At 40.7% G+C, this 21,189-nt stretch overlaps 6 protein-coding genes across 6 annotated transcripts; 1 reads left to right on the top strand and 5 right to left on the bottom strand. All coding sequences in view use genetic code 12, as the record gives it.

Annotated features, from left to right (window-relative positions):
- Positions 1–604: 604 nt before the first annotated feature.
- Positions 605–1,288, bottom strand: RJT20DRAFT_135915 (adenylate kinase; the record flags this gene model as incomplete). The annotated part of the gene is made up of 1 exon (XM_064918442.1): positions 605–1,288. One exon carries the CDS (start codon positions 1,286–1,288, stop codon positions 605–607), a length of 684 nt encoding a protein of 227 aa, XP_064774009.1.
- A 1,387-nt stretch (positions 1,289–2,675) lies between these two features.
- Positions 2,676–3,833, bottom strand: RJT20DRAFT_135914 (uncharacterized protein; the record flags this gene model as incomplete). The annotated part of the gene is made up of 1 exon (XM_064918441.1): positions 2,676–3,833. The coding sequence occupies one exon, from the start codon at positions 3,831–3,833 to the stop codon at positions 2,676–2,678; it is 1,158 nt and encodes a 385-aa protein (XP_064774008.1).
- A 2,432-nt stretch (positions 3,834–6,265) lies between these two features.
- Positions 6,266–7,066, bottom strand: RJT20DRAFT_3589 (uncharacterized protein; the record flags this gene model as incomplete). Its single annotated transcript, XM_064919819.1, has 1 exon — positions 6,266–7,066. One exon carries the CDS (start codon positions 7,064–7,066, stop codon positions 6,266–6,268), a length of 801 nt encoding a protein of 266 aa, XP_064774007.1.
- Positions 7,067–8,031: 965 nt separating this feature from the next.
- On the bottom strand, positions 8,032–10,143 carry SAC7 (Sac7p; the record flags this gene model as incomplete). Its single annotated transcript, XM_064921646.1, has 3 exons — positions 8,032–8,949; positions 9,106–9,201; positions 9,295–10,143. 3 exons carry the CDS (start codon positions 10,141–10,143, stop codon positions 8,032–8,034), a joined length of 1,863 nt encoding a protein of 620 aa, XP_064774006.1.
- Positions 10,144–14,109: 3,966 nt separating this feature from the next.
- CSA1 (Csa1p) lies at positions 14,110–16,986 on the bottom strand. Its single transcript, XM_064920475.1, has one exon. It carries the CDS (start codon positions 16,830–16,832, stop codon positions 14,376–14,378), a length of 2,457 nt encoding a protein of 818 aa, XP_064774005.1. The 5' UTR covers positions 16,833–16,986; the 3' UTR covers positions 14,110–14,375.
- A 1,569-nt stretch (positions 16,987–18,555) lies between these two features.
- Positions 18,556–20,616, top strand: FRP2 (Frp2p; the record flags this gene model as incomplete). Its single annotated transcript, XM_064921645.1, has 3 exons — positions 18,556–19,762; positions 19,844–20,237; positions 20,367–20,616. 3 exons carry the CDS (start codon positions 18,556–18,558, stop codon positions 20,614–20,616), a joined length of 1,851 nt encoding a protein of 616 aa, XP_064774004.1.
- Positions 20,617–21,189: the final 573 nt, after the last annotated feature.

Here is a 21,189-nt window from a genome sequence, read left to right as displayed (position 1 = left end):
GTGATTCATGGGTTTCAGTAATTTCTAGGTATTTTTTTTGTATTTTGCTTACATCGTCACAAGTGTCTTGTTTGTATAGTTAAAGGTTCGGTGAAAAGAGTTCCTTCCTCGGCACAAGTCAGAAGTCGGTATAAAGAAAGAGCAGTAGTATGTGAGGAGAGCAGTAATGGAGGTAACTAATAGTTTGACAAGGTTATTGGTAGAAGTATGGAGAGATAATAGAAGAGAAATATGGGGCTATTCGTAGTTTAAATGGTTACAGTAAAGGTTACGGTACGGACTTCGGAATAGGCATTTTGTTGGTCGCATAAAGAGAATGTTGTTTTTAAGTGTAATAACTCCATGAGTAATATCTATGGAATCTTTCGTAGGATATGGCTGTAACAGCTTCACCAGTATCGTGTTCTCATTCGTTAATCTCATATATTGTTGCAGCATATCTCCACAATGTGGTCTATGTACGTAGATATGGTCCACAGATATATATACATGTATACATCTCCTGTCTGTGGCCATGGAATATGTTTCCAATGCTTCCTTCTAGCGATGATCTATGATCTCTAATCTAAATTCTAATTCTATTCTGTAAGCTCAGAGAATTGGCCTAATGGCCAAACTCGTCGAGCAATAACTGGGACAACTTCGGATAGATAATGTCCAGTGTGTTTCCTGAAACCTTGGACAAAATCCCTCTACGGTCGTAGAACTCCTTCAAGGGTACTATTTCCTGGTTGTACTTGTCTAAACGCCTCTGAAAAACTTCGGCTGTATCATCTTCTCTTTTCGTCAACGGATCTCCTGTCAAATCGTCCTTGTAGGGAACTTTTGGTGGATTATAGTCCAAGTTATAGACTCTACCACTGGGTAAATGAACCCACCGAGCTTCGATACGCTCCAAAATTACCTTCTGATCAACATCAAGCTCCACCACAAGATTCAAATTGGCATCTGCCAGTTCGAGAACCCCGTTGAGAGCTGCCGCCTGTTCCACAGTTCTTGGAAACCCGTCCAAGAGCCAACTAGTTTCTTTATTCAACCAACTGTTCTGCTCCAACTGGTTCAGGATCAAGCTGACCATCGTCGCGTCGGGAACAAGTTGTCCGTTTTTGATGTACAGCGAGGCCAATTTGCCCACATCTGTTCCTGCTGCAATTTGGGACCGTAAGATATCCCCAGACGATAATGACTGGATCAAAGGAAACTGTTTCAATAACCGGCTTGTCTGGGTACCTTTACCGGACCCCGGTGCTCCTAAAAGTAGGAGCCTCAACGGACGAACTAGCGACATTCCTTGTTAACGTGAGAAGACGATTTCCAGCTCGAATAGTCTCCTCCTCCAGAAGAAACAACATACAACCTTCATATGAAATTGGGTTAAATCGGTTTACTTTCGACAGCGGTTATTCGAATCCTGCACCGGACTTATGTCTTCATCGCTTACAGCGGGTTTAAGGAGAGATGCAGACATACGAGAAAGAACATCTGGACCGGGTCCATTTGGTGGGGTTATAACGGTGGTGAAATACGAGCCGGATGGACTGTAGGAAGAAGAGGAAAGGAGTAAACAAGAAAAGTATAAAGTATAAAAGAGGATGACAGAAATACGAGAGAATGCAGAGTTGACGAGATTGACGTAATTCTGGGGGGAAGGGAGGTGAAGGGTGGGCATGTGCTGGGAGTCGTGGAGCAGAGACTGAAAATCAGTTATAATAGGCATAGAGTTAGAAAATTGGAAGAAAGAGAAAACTCAAAGGAATGAAAATTAGACACGATTAATATACTTGGGTTGTGTAGATAAACTATATGGTGTTAAATAGTTACCTGATTATGTGGAGTATTGTCTCATAGTTAAATTTGACTGTCTTGTGGTTAGTTTGGCAATTATATTTAATTAGGCACTCTCATAGGTAATTAGGTACTCTCATAGGTAATTAGGCACTCTCATTGTTTGCTGGTCAAGTCTCACAGTTAATTTGATAGTACAATAGCAAATTAAATAGCCAATATCAACGTTAGGGAGTGGGACTCATATTGAGTGAGTATCATGGTTAGTGTTAATTATGTACATTATGTACTTCATCTAATCTGATAAGGAGTTTTTTTTTTGTAATTCGTGGGCTCGTCAATGTAAAATTTGTTTTTATATATATACATATTATGTATCTCTTAAATATATATTATCTTAAATATATATTATGTATATCTAAGACTTCTTTGTTTTGCACTTCAATATAAAAACCATAACTTTAACTTTTGCAATTCGAATACTGTTTTTCAAACTTTGCCAGTTGCAATTCAAAAAATGAATTTCAGTATATGTTGGGAGATTACCATTGTATGGTTCGAACTGCAAGTATCCATATGAAGGGCTGACGTTTGAAGTTGAAGATGTTTCATTTCAGCTACCATTTGTCGAAGTCATGAAGGTTTCATCCAAAAATTTTTTGAACCGATGAAAGAATTCGTCATTTAACAAGCCAAGCCAATATATGAAACTAAAGATATAAAATAAATTTTGCAACCTACGGAGTAATCCTTACAGAGGAGATTCCATAAAATTATCTTTGGAACAATTCTTGGATCTTCCCCTAGTAATTACAACACCACACAATTCTTTCTGAATGCTAATATACATATATTGGATCTACCATTAAAAAGTACATATTGTCACAAGTTTACTCCTCTTCATCATCGGAATCAATGATTCTCCTTCTCTTTCTTGTCAGCTTTTCTTCTTCGTCATCGTCGGGAGATTTTCTATACTTGGATGCTCCATCTTCTTTTAATTTCTTTAGTCTTTCTGCACCCCTTTCGAATTCTTCTTCCTCTTCTTCTCCTTCATCATCATCATAGCCTTCAACTTCTTCATCATCACCAGCTACAAAATCGTCTTCTTCATCATAGTCATCTTCTCCATATGTTCTGGCAAATCTTTCATAAGCAGGTTCTCTTTCGTATGGTCCGCCTCTCACAGCAGGAGAGTTGCTTCTCTCCAATCTCTCCTCTTGAAGCTTTCTCTTAGATTCTAATTGTCTTCTTAACCTCAATGTTTTCCTCTCGTCTTCATCAGCTTGTCTTTGTTTCAACATTGGATCATCATTAGTGATCGTGTTCAAGATCTTATCCTTTCTCTGAATGCTTTTCACAGCTTGAGTAAGCTTTCTATGTGTAGAAGTGAGTGTCGATGATGGTAACAAGTTTATAGTCTTGTTGAGCACAGAAGAATGCTGCAATATTTCGTATGAATCATGTGTTTTTACTAAGAAGTTATCGTACAATGGCAATTGCATGACATCAAATAGTTCATTTCCGATTTTTAAGGAGAGCGAACCATCGCTCCATTGGACAAAGTGTGCATTCGATTGTTTGATAATTTCATCGTTACCACTGTTAGAGTATCTCCACCTGATGGTGTTTTCATTAAGTAACTTTTCAGCTACCAATTCGTTTTGAACTTGTTTCTCTGATAAAGTTGTCTTTTTCCTTTCAGCAGCATTTTGCAGCACTTTTTCTTTGAACTCAGTTGGATCGAATGGATGTGCTTCCACGTTCAAGAAAACTGGCATCTTAAGAGTATATGTGTCGTCTTCTGGCTTTTGTGATATAGAATGACGAGGTAAGGAAATGCTTACAGTCTTCAACTCTTCTGGCTCTTCTTCTTCCTCGTCGTCGTCTTCATTCTCCTCGTCATTGTCGTCATTTTCTCCTTCGCTGTCACCTAAAGAGCTGCCTCTTCCTGATCTCTTGGGCTGGGTCTGTACGTCATCTTCTTCGTCTCCAAACAAGTCATCTACATCTTCTTCGCTCAAGGCGCTTCTTTCTTCGTCGGACATTCTAATTCAATTTTGATGTGTGGTTCGATTAGAAGTGCCAATAGTCAATAGTCCACAAACTACTCTAAACAACCCACGTATAATGTCCAAAGACAACACAAACCATTCATTGAAATCAATGAAAGTCGAATTCGCTGAGTTGAAAAATCGAGATTGTGATATTGGTGAGTGCACGACAATGCTGGATGGTATATATGTATAATGTTTTATGGTAGCGCCGTTTCTTGGTTAAGATGGAAGATAGAGGATTATATCCAAATGTTGTGGATCTAAACCCAACATTTGAAGGAAAGAGACCCACGAAAGATTATCCGAATCATGCAATATTTTGCTAATATACATCATGACTCTACTAGGTCCCAGTCTATAAACCTTCTTTTAATCATACTAGAGTCTGCTCCACTTGACATATAGTAGACTTTATAAAATTGCACATAGCTGACTAACTTGGTAGAATGACTTAATTCTTTGGGGTACCAATCCCTATTTAATTGCTTTGTTGCATTCAATTCCGGATACACTATACAGTCAGGGGGGAAGGTTAGAACTTTATCCTTCTTCTGAACTGTGTAACTTATTTGACTAGAAACCCCTAAAATTCCATCTTCCCAGTTGCTTAGGGAATCGTATTTCCAGTTCCCGAAATAATCGTCGCCGTCCCAACTACCAAGACCCTGGTATTCCCAGTCCTCCAACTGGTATTCTGGTTCATTGCAGACTTGTGGAGCAGACCCAATGCATATTCCTACAATACCAAATAAGATTATAGTTGAAGTCTTCATGGGGTATGAAATATCTTTATGTACATAGTTTAATCATTTCATCCATGAATTTGTATTAAAGACGAAGAACAGCTAAAATCGTACTACTACTTCGCCGACTAAAGAAGAAATTGGCTGCAAATCCTAATGGTGAGGCTACGACGCTGACATACTGAAGGATTTTGTTGGGGGAGTCAATTTGGCGGATGTCTTCGATACTCTTATATTGCTAAAGAGTTTAAGATAATTAATGTAATATTTATGTAGGAATTCGATTGGTTGTCTGCTGAATGTGTAGTAGGTCGCAATCCAAACTGTTTGCTAACAGATTGGGCTGGGTATAACTTAGGTAAAAATACCATTAAGCAAATCAGGAATATCAGCTAAACCTACAATCATATCGTTTCCTTTCCACAGTATGCATCTTCCTGTAACCGAGGATTTAGCATATATGTCATCGGCATCCTTTAAAATCATTGCTATATCATCTTTAGTTGGCCTTTTTTCACATGTCCCCTTATCGTCAGTAGATGTTACTATAAGCCTTATTATCCAATTTTCCCCGTTGTACAGGTCGTAGTAAGTGATTTCTGAACATGCTTCTCCTATACCCGGCTTTGAATTGGTCGTAATAAAAGCTATTAATCGAGTAAATAGAACCTTTAAATAAATGAAATGTCCTCTTAATCGGGTATGCATGCTAGACTTATACCATTTTTCTTTAATAAGGCAGTAGAGGTTAAAAAATCCAAAAGTTGTATCCCCCACTTTCGAGGTTCTTGTAAACCCTTATGTAAGAAGTTAATCTTATTGTGTTTCTTAGTTGTTGGGGAGCTACACCCACAACATGGAGAAACGCATCCCATGACTGTTTCCCGTACCCCTGTTTTTTTTTTCTGCTCAAGTACAATGGGTACATTTGGTCCCAATCAATGAGCCTCTCTCTGACTTGACTGACAGCTGTACTTGATGACAATTCAATTGCAGGATAAAATTCGGCGAAATCTTTGTTGATTCGCTTAGTTGATTGCCATACCATTCACCATTTATTTTCTTTGTTCAATTTTTTAGGACTAACGACCACCTCTCCCAATCGAAGGGCAATATTTCTGGCCACTCCAGTTTGACTTCTGTCGATTTAAAGTAGGGATCAAGAACGTCCTGACCTATTATCAGGGTAGAGTTACCTTGTTGACCGTTTCCCAATGGCCATTCCACTGTTGGGTCAAATTACTGGCATGTGAATTCGATACAAGGTTTAAGCCCATGAGACCATACAAAGAGACGACAGCGGCTTTCATGTTGAGACCGAATACTACGTTCTTACAATCTGCTTAGAAGCTACAAAACTTACGTGCTTCTTATTACCATTTCCAAAAAAAGACTTAAGGTCGTGCTACCTTATACCCAAGATGAAATTGCCTATATCTATTAAAAACCCCTGCGGTGATGCCACGACTTATTACAGTAGGATAAGATGCTGTATATATTTATATGTATTAGGTATCAATGACTTCTTTGTCACTATGGCTTTTCCATGACCGATAAAATTTAGTGGTGTTGAAAGAAAATAGTTCTCTTGTATTTATTATTTTCCCTCTTTAAAAGATATCTATATAGAATGGAGTCTAGTGATATATATAACGCAATATCTAGTGATGAAATATATATCTAACATGAAATCTTGCTCAATAAGATGTCAGGGGAGTCAGCTGCTACTCTCACCTCACCCTGCCAATTTTCACCTTGCCACAGCCTAGTACAGTATGCGGCAATGCCGTTCTCATTTAAGTTGGCATCAGCCTCCTTAACTATGTTTGCAATGTCATCTTTGCTTGGTTTTGTATCGCAAGTTCCCTTATCATCAGTAGTCGTAAGTATAATCGATATTATCCAGTTTTCGCCATTGTACAGTTCGTAGTATACAAACTCTGAGCACGCCTCTCCTTGGCCGGGTAGTCCGATACCCGAGAGGTAACTGATAAGGCCTGTTAAGTACTTCAGGCTAAAAGTAACCTTGACATAACACTTTTCTAACCAAATACGAATGCTGGAGTCACCCCAAATATTTTTCAAGTGCTTCCACCAAGGAAAGTCATCGTAATGTACTCTGAATGTCTTTCTGCTTACGGTGGTTCTGGCAGTAGCTTCCAATACTGTCTCATCCAAAGCCAAAATCTTGACGAATTCGTCCCAACTTTGTGGCTCTTCTCTTGCTGGCTCATGCGCTTTTCTCTCAGTGTATAATGAATGCACTACATCCCAATCAACGGCCCTACTTTTAATAGGACTGACGAGAAGTTCAAACATCCCTTCAACGGCTGGTGCATATTCGGTGTAACTAATAATCTTTGTAGTATTACTCAATTCCCTGCCGTACCATCCTCCATTCAACTTTTTGGTATTATTTAAACCTTCGGAATAAGCGAGGCATAAGCCTATAATATTAATTAAGCTTAAAAAAAATATCATTGTTCTTGTTGGATTGACTAAGCGACGCAATTACAGTTCTTTTTAAAGGAAAAAGCTATGGTTTATATACCTAGTGGATGCAAAGAAGCCGAACACGGTAAACTGCTTTGCTGTCATTATCCAAACCTTAAAGTCTTCTATATCCTTTAGTTGCTCAGGGGGATGGGCACGACGGTTATATGTGAAAATGATAGGTGTATATGGTAGCGCATAAGTATTGGATGACGTGTCTGAAATGAAGTATATCAAATGCTGGAGGAGGGTGCTAGATAGGAAGGAACAGCAATTCCGAACAGCTGTCTCTGCAAGTATGAATACGGTGAGGACGGAAATTTACTTGTATCTGTCAAATCCATGTTGTTGCAAAATTTTGGTGATAGATAGATTGAGAGGTTATAAGTGCATTGGGTGCAAATTTCTAATAAGGAGATATAGCTAGCTAGAGGAAGCCAGTAGAAAATTGTCTCGTAGCTGGGTATGAAAGGGGTTAATAATATGAGATGGGCTTATCATGAAGAATGCTACGTATTTCTTATGTCGTTCTACCATTTAAGTACGTTTTAGCTCATATATGTTACTCTATTGCAAGCTTAAATTAATCGTTTTGCTTGTTGTTTCGCCCACCTACATTGAGCAACCTCATTGCAGTAGTATTACATCCTAGTATTAGTCATGAAACCCTCATTACAGCTAACTGAGTAAAAGAGTAACATATATATATATATATATATATAAATAGGAAATACAGTAAAATAAAACACGAATAGAAGGGTATCGGTATCTGCATGATAGAATAATAAATAGACCATAGAATACACATAATTACAAGAACTGAATTAACCTTTATGCCAATAGACACACCTTAGCAGAGCCTTTTCTGGGTAATACTTGTTACAGATTAGAAATGAGCAGTGATATAGTTTTATATATGCCCAAACAGCGTAGTCATCAATCCCATTAAACATTTACTCCTTCCCTGGAGTGGAAACAACAATGTTGGGCTTCACGGATTGCTCCGGAAGGGGTACCACTGGCTGAGGAGATACTATGCCAGATGATCCATTGTTTAACTTTAACTGTGCTTGTAAATCATCTCCATCTGAGGACCCAATATCATCATCAGTAATCTCAAAGTCGTTTTCTGGGTCAACTATTGGAATCGATTTCAGCTTGATATTGTTCTCATATCCTACGAGATGGTCATCATTACTCTCTGGGGAAGAAAGCGATTTGCTATGAGTTCGCTTAGTTGGCTTAGCAAGTAACCCGCTGGCTTCTTCTATAGGCGTGGTACTCGTCGAAGTAATTGTAGAGTGCACGTCTTGGCCTTTCAATGGTTCAGGGGTGACAACAGAGGCCCCGGTTTGATCGAAATTCAAATTGGAGTTGGATTTGACCGATTCTCTAACGGAGTCAGGACTAGCCTTACCGGATGGTGGAGTCTGTTTAGGAAGAAGCTTATAAGCATATTGCACCAAGAATTCCACTACAAGCTGCGATAAAGCATATTCCTCGGGGTCCATATCATGGTTTGGATGAGAAAGAATCAGAGGTTGAAAGATAGCTGCCAAGTTACGAGAAGACATCAAGTTTTCTGCAGAGTGGTTTTGTACCATGGCGAGGAGGTCGAGAATATAGAAAAGAAGTTGTCTTGAAGCTGTGGGAAGTTCCTCCATCAATAGTTTGTATTCTTCAATGGCTTCGTGGACGTCGCGCGTGAGTTTTCTGTAATTCTTGGAATTCTTCGACGACGATCCGACGGTAGTGTTTGCATTCGTAGATTCTGATTGGGTTATTGTGGCAGACGTGGCATTGGCAGAAGAGGGTATAGGTACTTCTGTTAGTACCGTTGTTGTGTTTTTACTACTACTTGCCAATCCTGACTGAGAAAGATCCAACGGGATTTGAGGTTGTGCAGGCGAGTGGTTAGGCTTGGCATCATGAAACTGGTCATTTTCGCTAGCATTACTGGGTGTATTCTCAATTTGGTCATTATCATTGGATGTACTTCTCTGAGGAGTTTTGCTGTTGCTATCAACATTCAAATGACCCAGGCTATTTAATCGTCCAATATTCGCCTCCGTTAAAGGTTGCGAACTGGTATCCAACAAAGCATTCTGGGATGATGTATCTTTCTGCTGCGACTCGACCAACACCGAGTTCAGAGCATCTGTAGGATTCACCTGGGATTGCAATTGAGTCTGAGATTGGGACTGAGACTGAGTCACCAGGCTGCTCTTCAACGACTTGTTGGGATTTTCAGCCTTGTATTTCATGTAACTGATAATCCTTGATCTCTGTCTCAATGGGTCTCTGAATGCTTCGTATAAGTCCAAAGGAATGAGTGGTTCGGGCAATGCATTGAGATATCTTCTTAAGATCGATGCTGCATCATGAACTGTATAGCCATCCCAATTAAGTGATTTTCCATAATCTGGTGGAGAGTTAAATATTACTTGAAGTTCCTTGAGTCTTTTGGACGAACCTCCAACTCTGAATATACCTTCAACTGTGAAACCGTTATTCTTCAAGTATACACCACACTTGGCCACTACTATGGGGATGAAGCCGTACAGAAGCGAGTGATCTGAAGGATCTGGGTTGAGAATGGAGATCTTTGCAGAGGCCTCCGATATAGCTGTTTCCAATGGAACACCGAAGTATTTCAGATTCTCATCTACCAATGGATTATGTTGAAGAAACGAATCTCTGTGCTGACGAAGGGAATTAGATTTATCTGATATGTTGTTGGAGTTTGAACGGACTCTGTTGACGTTGTTGGTTGATCTCAGTTTGTGATGAAGCAAGGGGCGTAGAAAGTCTTGATGCGATCCATTATTTGGTGGGGACAGTTGTGGATTATTAATACTATTATGTCCCGGTATGGATGACAGCAGTTGTGAGAGAGAAAGGTTGATGTTCTTGGCTTTGGTTGGCAGTCTTGAATCTTGTGTTGCAAGCTCGTTATCTGAAGTTATTTCGTTGACTGAGTCATTGGAAAGAAGGTTCCCTCTTTTGAGGCTCTTTACCCAGCCGAATATTGTAGAGCGGTTTGTCGGAGAAGATGAGTGGCTCATTTCGTATGTAGTTGTGGTTGAAAGTTGGTTCAATATGGTAGAATTAACTGAGATTTTTGTATAACCACTTAAAGCTAAAATTTCCTAGTGGTTGGCTTTTAATATGGGGATTCTTTGTAGATGATTTACTGGGTTGATAGTCCCCTTGCTTGTGGCGATCTTTTCTAGATGATCAATATAATAGCAACTTTTTTGGACTGATTCAATGGCGACTGAATACAAAACGCTGTGTAGTCCACAGTTATCGCACTTTGAATCGTATCTGGCACTTATGCTATAAGGCGAATGCTTTTGGCGTTACTATCTCCAATTTTTACCCTCTTATTTGCAGCTTTTTGTGGGGACTGGAGGTTGTTTCACAATGAGACAGCACTGGGGCGATGATGTCAGCTGGTTAAACGCGGTCTCGAAGGGCCAGGAAGAAGGATTCTAGGAGAACAAGCTTCTGTGATTTCGCTGGTCTTGCTTTTGGCCATGTAAAACCGGGTCCTGGTGGCGCTGGTCCGTGTTGTTGTAGGAGGTCGTTTTCGTGGCTCAGAACTCGCTGCTAACAACGATTGCTGTGAGATACTCGAAATTCCGGGGAATCGCTGCGCTTTTTGGGGGCGTCGACACTTTTGGGGAGTGGTGGTGAAGGCCGTGGTGGTGATCTGGTCTCTGAATACGCCTATTGCTATCGTTATCTCGTATATCCCTTAGAAAGACGTCTGGTAACAACCGGTTTTCAATGATTGATTTGGAGAAAAATCCCAAACTGCACTTTAAATTTAGAACAGGTCTAGTCTTTTTTTTCTTTTGGTGATTCGGTCGGTAGCATGAGTAGAGTCCTTTGTTACCGGATTGGGGTATTGGCGGTGAGTGGGAGAGGGCGCGGCGCCTGCATGGAGCCGGGGGTGGTGGTTGTTTGGACAGAGGGTAAAAATTTTTAATTGAATTTAATGACCCAGCCGGGCAGGATTTTTTTTTTTTTTTTTTGGAGTAACGAGCAATTGTGCACTACTAGCGCATTTGGTTTTTATTGGTTGGTACACTACTGTGTTTTTATTTAGTTGTAGTTGTCCTACATGTAGTCACAGTAGTGGTTCTGGTTTTGTGTGGTTTTTTTTTTCTAGCTGCAACGACTAAGTTGGCAGTGAGTCGTGAGAAACGGCAGTGACGGGGCGGTGGGACGAGCAACTGTTGGAGATACAGTAGACGCGTGCAAGGTACTGTACGTTACCGTACGCGTCGCATCCACGGTCTGTCTACTGATGGTGTGGTGCATCCTCACTGCTTCTACTGTCAAAGAGCTTATGACAAAACGAGCGGATGTCTCACACCCCAAAAATAGACATGACATATGGTTCAGAATAATGGCCAGCTAGCGGTACCTGGTATCTAGTAGCGTGTCGTCAACGAGTGTCAGGCTATGAATAGTTTCTTTTTGCCGGCCTGTGTACAGACCATTTCGTAACAGACAATCGGGATATTTTTAGATGATGGCGGGAACAGCAAGCCGCACGTGAAAACACCTGTAGTGTCGGGACACTTGGTCTGTTAGTTGTCGTAGTTCGCCATTCAAATTGCAGTCGAGTTACAATGGTATGAGAACAAAGGATGTGAATGAATTGGTAATTCGATGGAACATCGGAGGGTAATTCCATTTAGCTCGCTTGTGTATGCTCAGTGCAATAGAAAACGCCTGTGAATGTAATGAATGACTAGCCAAAAATTGTAAGAGCAGTACATAGCCCTGGGCAATTACTACGGTCTACGTTTTGCAATCACTACGACCTTCGAAATGACCAACCACTGCTACGTGGTTACGATGGTAGATGCACATATGGTGTAACAGCGTGGCTATACATGTATGCCAACGAAAGCCGGGGTACGTCTAGATGGCCGTCCTAGATGGTCGTAAGCATAGACAATAAAAACCTGTGCCACTTTGAGTACAGCCTTTTGCATTTCCAAATTCTTATGCCGTTTGCGCAAAGCGTCAACTGCTAATCTAAACCCGTATCACTCTAACTGGGACCACTTGAGATGCTACATTGGCGCTGAAAAGGGCAAATGGTGTTCTATTCTTCCAAAATGGGCTGAAAATTAATTGAAGTTTATTCTTTGCGAATGCTGCGGAGCAAAATCTTCCTGCTGCAGCGCCAATCTTCCGTTCTAGGACTTTTGTTCAAATACGGCGTAGGATCCTACACTACTAATTGTACCAGTCGTCTACGGGCGTTCAACGCCTACACCTAATCCTAACTAGTTCCAAGTTATACATCCTCTGTGAACATGAAGACGTGTTTGTGTGTCCAGAAGTTTTCCTGTTGATAGGGGGCTTAAGCTTTTTTGTGGAGAGCCCATGTGCGAGGATGTATGCAAGTCTTGAAGTCAAAAATAGAGATGTTCCATGAATTGTGAACAGCTGTCGTAAAATATTGAAGAAAGAGGCTATGAATTGGAAGAAGGATTGTTCGAGATGTTGACAGCTGTACATAAAGATCCGAATGGGAGAAATATGTGGATATTCACTTGAGCAATCTTGATTCCGAAAAAATTTCCGATCCCGTGGTGGATATAATACGGGATGGGATGGATGGTTGCTCTTGCTATCTGTAAAATGGTTAAAAGCGACACTTGTTACTCTGTCAGGAGAGTTAAAAATAGAATAGATTATATTGGACAAGAGAAGCAACATGTAGCCGAAGCATCTTATGTCCCAATGATATCTCTGACATAGTTGCTACCCCCATGCAATTTTGAAACTCTTTGCAATTGAGAAATCCCTATTATTGTTTCTGTTTATCAATCCAACTAGAAGTCATCTGCCAGGGACACCACAATAGCGGTGACATTGTCTTGGCACTGGTTAGTTAATATTTCACTGACAGTATAACCGCATCCCTGCCATCACCCTCTTTGACTAGGAGCAAATCCAGAGGGCCCCGATATAATAAGGTATAAGATAATATCGAAGAGGGGTTCAATGCTGTATAAAATTTCGTAAAACTATCGTTATTACGTAGTGCATCCACAGTACCGAAATTTCCATCTCTCGTAGATATGTACATTAAGTAGGGCCAGGTATTCTTGGATGGGGCTGACATTAGATAACCTAGTAGTGGCGAGACAAATGGCATTTCAGGCATTGAATAAATCCGAGCGGTTTTGAGTCTCGCTCCCATTCAAAACCAATATCTGAAATGGCTCTTCTTTCTTTAAGCAAGACGGTCAATCTAATACCAATGCTGTGCTGTCTTTACCTTATCTGTATTATTTTTACGGCAATACGTCATTCCAAGTGTCTACTTTGACCTCATCTTCTACATATAAAATTGGACTGGAAATACAAAAGTTCCCCTATTGTATCTCATTTCTGGTTGTTTCATCCCCTAGTCTTCTCCCTATCAACACAGCCGTGGAATAACTTGGAATACACCCCCACCTAACTGGTAATGTAGACTCACTGTTTGCATTAAGGCACATGGAAAGGGGCTCAAAAGCTGTGGATCTAGATTCGCACCATGTTACTTTTTATAGAGCTACCTGGACAGACACCCCATTTAATGAACACTCCCCCTCCCTACCATCCTCCTCCACATGCATAAAAGCTGTCGCATTGATGTACCAATTAATCCCAATCAGGATAAGTAGAATCACGTGTATAAATCTACAAAGAGGCCTAGATCCAATAGTTGATGTCAAAATCTCACTTTAACGTGTAACAACTGTAGTCACATGACGTAGGTTCAAAAGAAGCAAAACCCATACCAATTGATTTCCACTTCTAGAGAGGTTTTTCGGATAAAATCAGTGCTACGAACAGGATTAAGGTTTCGAATATATACGTGATTGATGCGGTACCTACATTAATGATTATAATTCTATATTAAATACAAGAATAGTTAGTCCAGCACTGTCTTTTGCTTCAAAAATTGCCATGTTCAATGATAATTGTCGAAGACATAAAAATGTTTTAGTACCCATGTAAGTATTGTACAAAGTATAGCAAAAAACCGAAAGAAGAATGATTTCATTTGGCGAAATCGGGAATATATATGTGAAATTGATAGTATTTGGTGGACTGGTTTGAAGTCTTACACCATCCATGAACATAAAATGGAACCATTGCAATAATGGTATAACCGAAAATGGCTAAAAGCGGCCAATTGCAACCACTGAGGCAATTGAAAAAGCTGAGGAAGATGTTATTAGGACATCTAATTGTCTAGTCGTACTGGTAGTCATAATCAGATGAACAAACTGAACATCATTATGGCACCAACAGCACCAAAGACAATGCTGTTGGAGAATCCAGAGGTTGGGGCCATGCCTGTGAACTCGACGGCTTCGGCAGCAGGAGACTCGGCCTCAACTCCAGCAGATGTACTGGCAGCGATAGCCACTGGTGCTACGGTCTGTTGAGCAATAAGCTCGCTGGCCGTGGAGTATGCTGCTTCTGCTGCAGACTTGGCTGCAACAGCTCCAGATTCTGCCTTGGCAGCCGACTTAATATGTTCTTCGTTGCCTTCAATAGATGCTGCAACAACCTGTGCAGATGCGGCCCATTCTTGTTGAGCAGCAGCCAAAGATTGGACAACTGCGGCGGATCTTAGAACTACAATAGCTGAAGTGATCTCCTCACGGGCTTCTGATTCAACTTTAGCTACCGATGAGATTACAGAAACACATGATTCAACAGCTTCTTTATCGTGAGCAGCGGATGCAGAGGACTTGGCCGAAAGAGCTGACTCCTTGACTTTGGATGCGGAGGAAGCTACTGATTTAGCAGATGAGATGATCTCACACTCTTCAGACTGAACAGAAGCAGCTGAGGATTGAACAGATTGAGCTGAAGATTGCACACCAGCGGCTGACGTTTGTTCACAGTATGTCTCCGTAAGGGTCACAATCTGTGATTTTGTTATAGTATTTGTCTTTGGCTTGCACGTTTTTTCCTTTCCGTTACAAGAAGTAGCATCAACTTCATGTGACTCCGTAGCACTTTCGGAAGATGGATCACTAGAAGCTGGGTCAGCCTTGTTTGAATTTAATCCAGTGCTGAATTCGGAGGCTGGCTCGCTAGAAGCTGGCTCGCCAGAAACTGCTCCGCCCACACTTTGTGAAGTTTGAGCTTGGGAGGTGTATTCAGCAGATGTTTCAGTAGTAGCAACAGAATCAGAGACATATACGGAACTTGATTCTTCGGATGGATCAACTGGTCCTTCGCTAGATGTTGCATCAGCTGAAGAGGTTTCCACAGCAGCCTCAGAAGAAGTTTCCGCAGGATCTTCGGAGAATGTTTCAGAGCCATCGCTGGTAGGTTCAGCTGATGTCTCAGCAATAGTAGTAGCTGCATTGTCTAAAGCGGAAGAGATTGCACCAGGAATCATCCAGTATGGCTCCCAAACACCAGCACTAGAACAGATAGACTTTGCCAAGCTAGTAGCAGATACAACTTCAGTACCTTTACAGGCATCTGCGATACATTGACCAATTGGTCCACCGAATTGTGGCATAACACACAAACATCCTGTATCCCAGTATGGACAAGGAGTAACTCCAGTATCTTGGAACATACATGACTTAGCACATTCTGGTAATTTGTCGTAGATTTTATCAGCAAAGCCATTGATACTGGCGGTCTTATCAACACTTGGGAAATTGGTGTATGGGTTGTCAGTACTAGTTGAAGGTTCAGGTGTAATTGAAGAAGAATCGTCGCTGGTGGTGGATGGTTCGTCAGAGATCACATTTTCAGTGGAAGCCTCCGTTGAAGATGATGTATCTTCAATTTCAGTAGACTCTTCCACTGCAGGTATGGAAGCCTCGTCTGTGGACGATTCTGGTTGGGTGGTGGTAGTTTCGTCAGTGGAGCTACTGGATTCCTCTGATAAAGTATCCTGTGTGCTTGTAGGCTCTGAGGAAAGCTCGGTTTCAACAGGAGACTCGATGGCAGATGGAGATTCGTCAGAAGAAGTTTCGCTGGTGGTGGATGGTTCGTCAGAGATCACATTTTCAGTGGAAGCCTCCGTTGAAGATGATGTATCTTCAATTTCAGTAGACTCTTCCACTGCAGGGATGGAAGCCTCATCTGTGGACGATTCTGGTTGGGTGGTGGTAGTTTCGTCAGTGGAGCTACTGGATTCCTCTGATAAAGTATCCTGTGTGCTTGTAGGCTCTGAGGAAAGCGCGGTTTCAACAGGAGACTCGATGGCAGATGGAGATTCATCAGAAGAAGTTTCGCTGGAAGTTTCTTCTGTAGAAGTTGCCGACATAGCTGCTGCGGCATCTAAAGCTGTGGTAACCGATGCTGGTGGCATCCAGTATGGTTCCCATACTCCTGCGCTTGAACAGATAGAGTAAGCTAAGCTGGTAGCAGTGGAAACTTCCACACCTCTACAATTATCAGCAATACATTGACCTATTTGCCCAGCGAATTGGGGCATGATACATAAACAACCTGTGTCCCAGTATGGACAAGGAGTCATTCCAGTATTGGCAAACATACATGGTTTAGCACAAGCTGGCATTTGATCATAAATCCTGTCTGCAAAACCATTAATACTTGCGGTCTTAGCAACGCTTGGATAAGTTGCGTATGGATTGGATGGTGTTGTGGTAGATGGAGCATCCGTTATGGAACTGTCAGCTGCGATAACAACTGACACAGTTGCTAACGAGAAGAGGAGATGGTCTAATTTCATCTTAGACGTAGACTACAGTTAGTTGATCTGAGCACTAGTAAATGAGCGAAGTGTACTGAAGCTTGAAGGGAATTCATTAGTCAATTGCAAATATCAACTAATATATATACATTGCAAATTTATCACATTTTGCAGTTAGTCGATACTTCTCCGAGAAATGTTTGCCAAACGTTAGCGGATTCAAACGTTATCGGCTTTGGAATCAAAGAAATAATCCAATCAGAAACTTAGTTCGCCAAATAAATGATGGAAGTTAATTACTCGTTTCCACTTTCAAGCGGGCGTTAACACCAAAAGGGATCACCTAATTTAGTGGATGCATGTACATTTCTTGGAAAGCTTAAAGATACTAAATCCACTAACGACTTCGGAGAGTCTTTGAGCTGTGTGTATTGAGAGGGAGAAGCGGAGCCCTCTACTAATATTTTGAAGAAGCTGAGGCATTTGTAACTTAGCTGCCGATCTGCGACTGCAAAATTCGGATACAATAAACGGATTCATACCGGAAAGTATACCGGTAGCTGTGCTCATAATGTGCATTTGTATTTTTATTATGTTGTAGTTTATACAAGCTTGTTTTATCAGATCGGACATATCGGACTCTAAGTTTATAACTTAATTCTGGGCGGAAAGGTTAGCAGCACAATGCTCTTTCTCGTACTAGCATACCCGCCTATGCATGAAATGTCAGTATATAATGCTTATTACTTTTAATACGAAATACGAATGATTGTGGAGTATCAAGAGAAGGATAATAGCGTATCTCCAGGTTTTTAACAACAGATATAGGGAAATTCAGGCGCTGGAATGCTCTTGTAAACCTCAGTCATCCATGTTTTGCCCACAATCGCCCCATCTATCTAAATAGTTAACTCTTGGACCTTAATAACGTGGTGATCCAGTGGACATACGAATGAAAATTTTGCACCAAGAAAAATCTAACTCCCCCCATTTAACTGATTAATCTGATAAAGTCGGATTCCGCTTTATAACGAAAACGAGTTTACTACGCCCACTTTTGGATATGCCAGCAAATATGCGGCAAATACCCACATATAGAGATGGTCAGACGGCATAGGCTAGTTCGTGCTCTCTTCTAGTAAGGGAACAGGTGACCTGGTTACTAGTGTTGGAATCTGTTTGCGTCGGAAGTCCAGTCCTGTTACAGTTGAGTCGAAAACAATGCTACTCGAACTGTCGATCGACAATAACATTGATCATTATACGAGCATTATAAATGCCACGCCCAGAATCTCCATCTAGGACTCATTGGTCAAGACTTTCTATATGCGCTTCATTATGCAGGTTTTTGCAATCCCGAGATTGGAAAAGCCTCCTTTTTGCACCAATGTAGAATTCGGGCCCTGAGAATGTAGCTTGAAAGTAAGTAAGTATATAAGCCAAGCACTTTGGCAAATGTGTCCTGTTGATAGTTAACATGGAATGTCACTCGCATATACACAGCTTGACTTCAAGATACAAGTTCCATCTTCAAGCGAAGATTTTTTTCATTTCTCTAATGGGGCTGTATTATTTCGAGATACCGGCCCTGCTATTCGCTATATCACTTATTTCTGGGCACGATGTATCATTTTAATACTGATTTGGGGCTGTCTCTTAGCAATATCCTTGAGTGGATCTACTCCACTTATAACATGATTGATTTCTCTTACCATTATCAAAACATGTAGTTTTGAATGTAAGATTGTAAACACTAACAAAAATGGCTTCTATCCCATTCTATGAACAGTTCTATGTTGAGAAAGAAAGAAATATTAGGTACCAGTGGTTGAATTATCTCTTCTGTGTGATGGTCTTCATTGTCCACGGGGTATTATTCTACTGGATCCCAAGATTCTTGAGAAATAGAAGACTGGTCAATTCTATGAAGTTTAAACCATTCTTTGTATTTCTTGACGTGTGGGAATCTCTAAATCGATGTTTCAGCATCCGAGTACCCTTCACAAAATATGTTCACTACTATCAGCCTAGTCTTTTGATATTGTTTGTCATGTTTATTATAGTTAACACCAGATTCTGTTACTTGGAAACCGCTGACATTGACTATCTTCCCCGTCTTTATGTTATTGGTAAGAGGGTAGGAAGAGTTGGTCTAGGTAATCTTCCTATGGTTTACTTACTCGTTACTAAGAACGATTTGGTCTCATCCATCACTGGATTGCAACATGATAGAATTGTTCATTTACATCAATGGTTTGCAAGATTAGTCTTCGTTATGATTACCATTCACATGGCGCTTTGTATTCAATACTGGTTAAGTATAGACTTTCTTGTTATGTTAAATATTCCACCACAGATTTTCGGTTTTATTGCGTATGCATGCTTGTTCCTTTTAACGTTTGCTAATGTCAAGATAATTAGGAGGTGGGCGTTTGACTTCTTTATGGTACAGCACCGTATTTTTTCATTCATCATGTTGCTTCTTGCTTTTTTCCACAATGGTGGATCTAAAGCTATGGTGGTTTTAGCTGTCCATCAATTGGTTTTGGATAAAATTGCATCAAGAATTTTTGGTATCATTCACACTAGAAAGTCGCCAACAAAGGGTATTTCAGAATTTGAAATACTTGATGATGAGACATACAGAGTGACTTTGACAATCAAGAAATCATCTATGGATCCAAAAACATGGTACAACACTCTCTTACCCAAATATGGAACATGGAAAGCAGGTCAACACATCTACTTGACAGTTGGAAAAGTTAGTCGTTTTCAAATGCACCCCTTCACGATCTATAGTCTTGCAGAAACGGGGAAGATTAAACTCGTGATAAGGAAAAAGAATGGCTTTACTAAGAAGCTTATGAACAAAATTGCAAAGATGAAAGAGGAACAATTGACTCCATCAACAGATGACTCCGATAATGATGATCACACGGCAGACTCGCTCTCCATCCATGAGGGCCCAAGTTCAAGGGTCGCAGAGCTGAGTTCAACCAATCGAGCCTCTTCCCCTGTTGAGAGCAACCAATCTGAAGAAGACGAAGAAGAGGACCTCAACATTGTTAAACTTAAGGCAACATTTCAAGGTCCATATGGAGGAAAGTATCATACTTTGACAACATTCGATTCGGTCGCTTTCTTTGCGGCTGGCTCTGGAGCATCTTTCACATTCCCGGTGTGTTTGGATCTCATGCAAACCATTGAAGAAAAGGAAATCAATAGAGATTACTTGTACCGTCCTAAGGATCCTTATATCCGTTTCTACTGGGCCATCAAGAAAAGCGACAACATAACTTGGTACAATGATATTCTTAAGAAACTTCTTCCATACGTCGATTCTGGTAAATTGATGATAGACATCTACGTTACGCAAGAAGATGATGGCGACATTGATGTTCAAGATATACTCCATAAGGTATCCGAGAAAAACCCCACAGAGAAGTCGATCACTCCAAAGTCTCATGTCATGGAGACTCACATCACCGAACACACTAACGTTACCGAAAAGTCTCATCATGTGGGAGTGGTTACCACTACCAAAGAAAACTACTGCACTGAATCAGGCAGTAGCTCTATAGCTCAAAGCAGCAAATATCACGTCGGGCCTGTGATAACATGTGGTGAGCGTCCTAACCTAGGTGATATCGTTGCCCACCATGTTAATTACCTCAAGGTTGCAGAAGACCATTTCTATAAGGCCCTTGCTCTATTGTCATGTGGTCCACATTCATTCAACAACATGATCAAGATCGAAAGTCAGAAACATCGTTGGACGAAAGATTCACCTAGTATATATTACTATGATGAAGCATTTGACTAAACAACTTACAGTACGAATAGATGGGGAGGGAAGATGTTTATCGGTATAATTTGATCGATTTGGTTGATTTGATTTTACATGATTTTGAATCAAGTTTACTTCGGAAGAAATCTGTTCGTGCGTATAGTAGTTTTACGATTGAGTAGTTATTTATCTGTATGTTCATTACACACATATTATTTGTTTATTATGGTTAACTCGCGATTCCGACAGTTAACATGTATAATGTATAATGTATAATGTATCGAGATGCAGCTTTTGTAGCATAACTCTAATGGTACAGTACTGTATGCTCTTCAAGATCATACTCTCAACCCGTGGACATGTTTGTTATGTAAGCATCCCTTTGTTCATCACCCCAACTTTAATCTCAAGATCCATTCCTTTACAAATTTGCTCACTCATTGCCCATGCTTTCATCATTACTAATGTATAGTCATTGACCCGTAGCCAGCATTGATTCACTTATTCCCTTAACGATTGTATAGTATTAAGATTGCTTCGATGTGAGCCCGTTCTCAATTCCTGCTTGGTGGCGTGGCCATTGTGGTTCCCTTGTTCTCTACCTGAAAT

This window comes from Scheffersomyces xylosifermentans (genome assembly GCF_036884685.1).
Source record: "Scheffersomyces xylosifermentans strain CBS 12540 chromosome Unknown RJT20scaffold_5, whole genome shotgun sequence".
NCBI classification, from domain to species: Eukaryota; Fungi; Ascomycota; class Pichiomycetes; order Serinales; family Debaryomycetaceae; genus Scheffersomyces; species Scheffersomyces xylosifermentans.
This window is presented reverse-complemented; position numbering and strand designations above follow the sequence as displayed.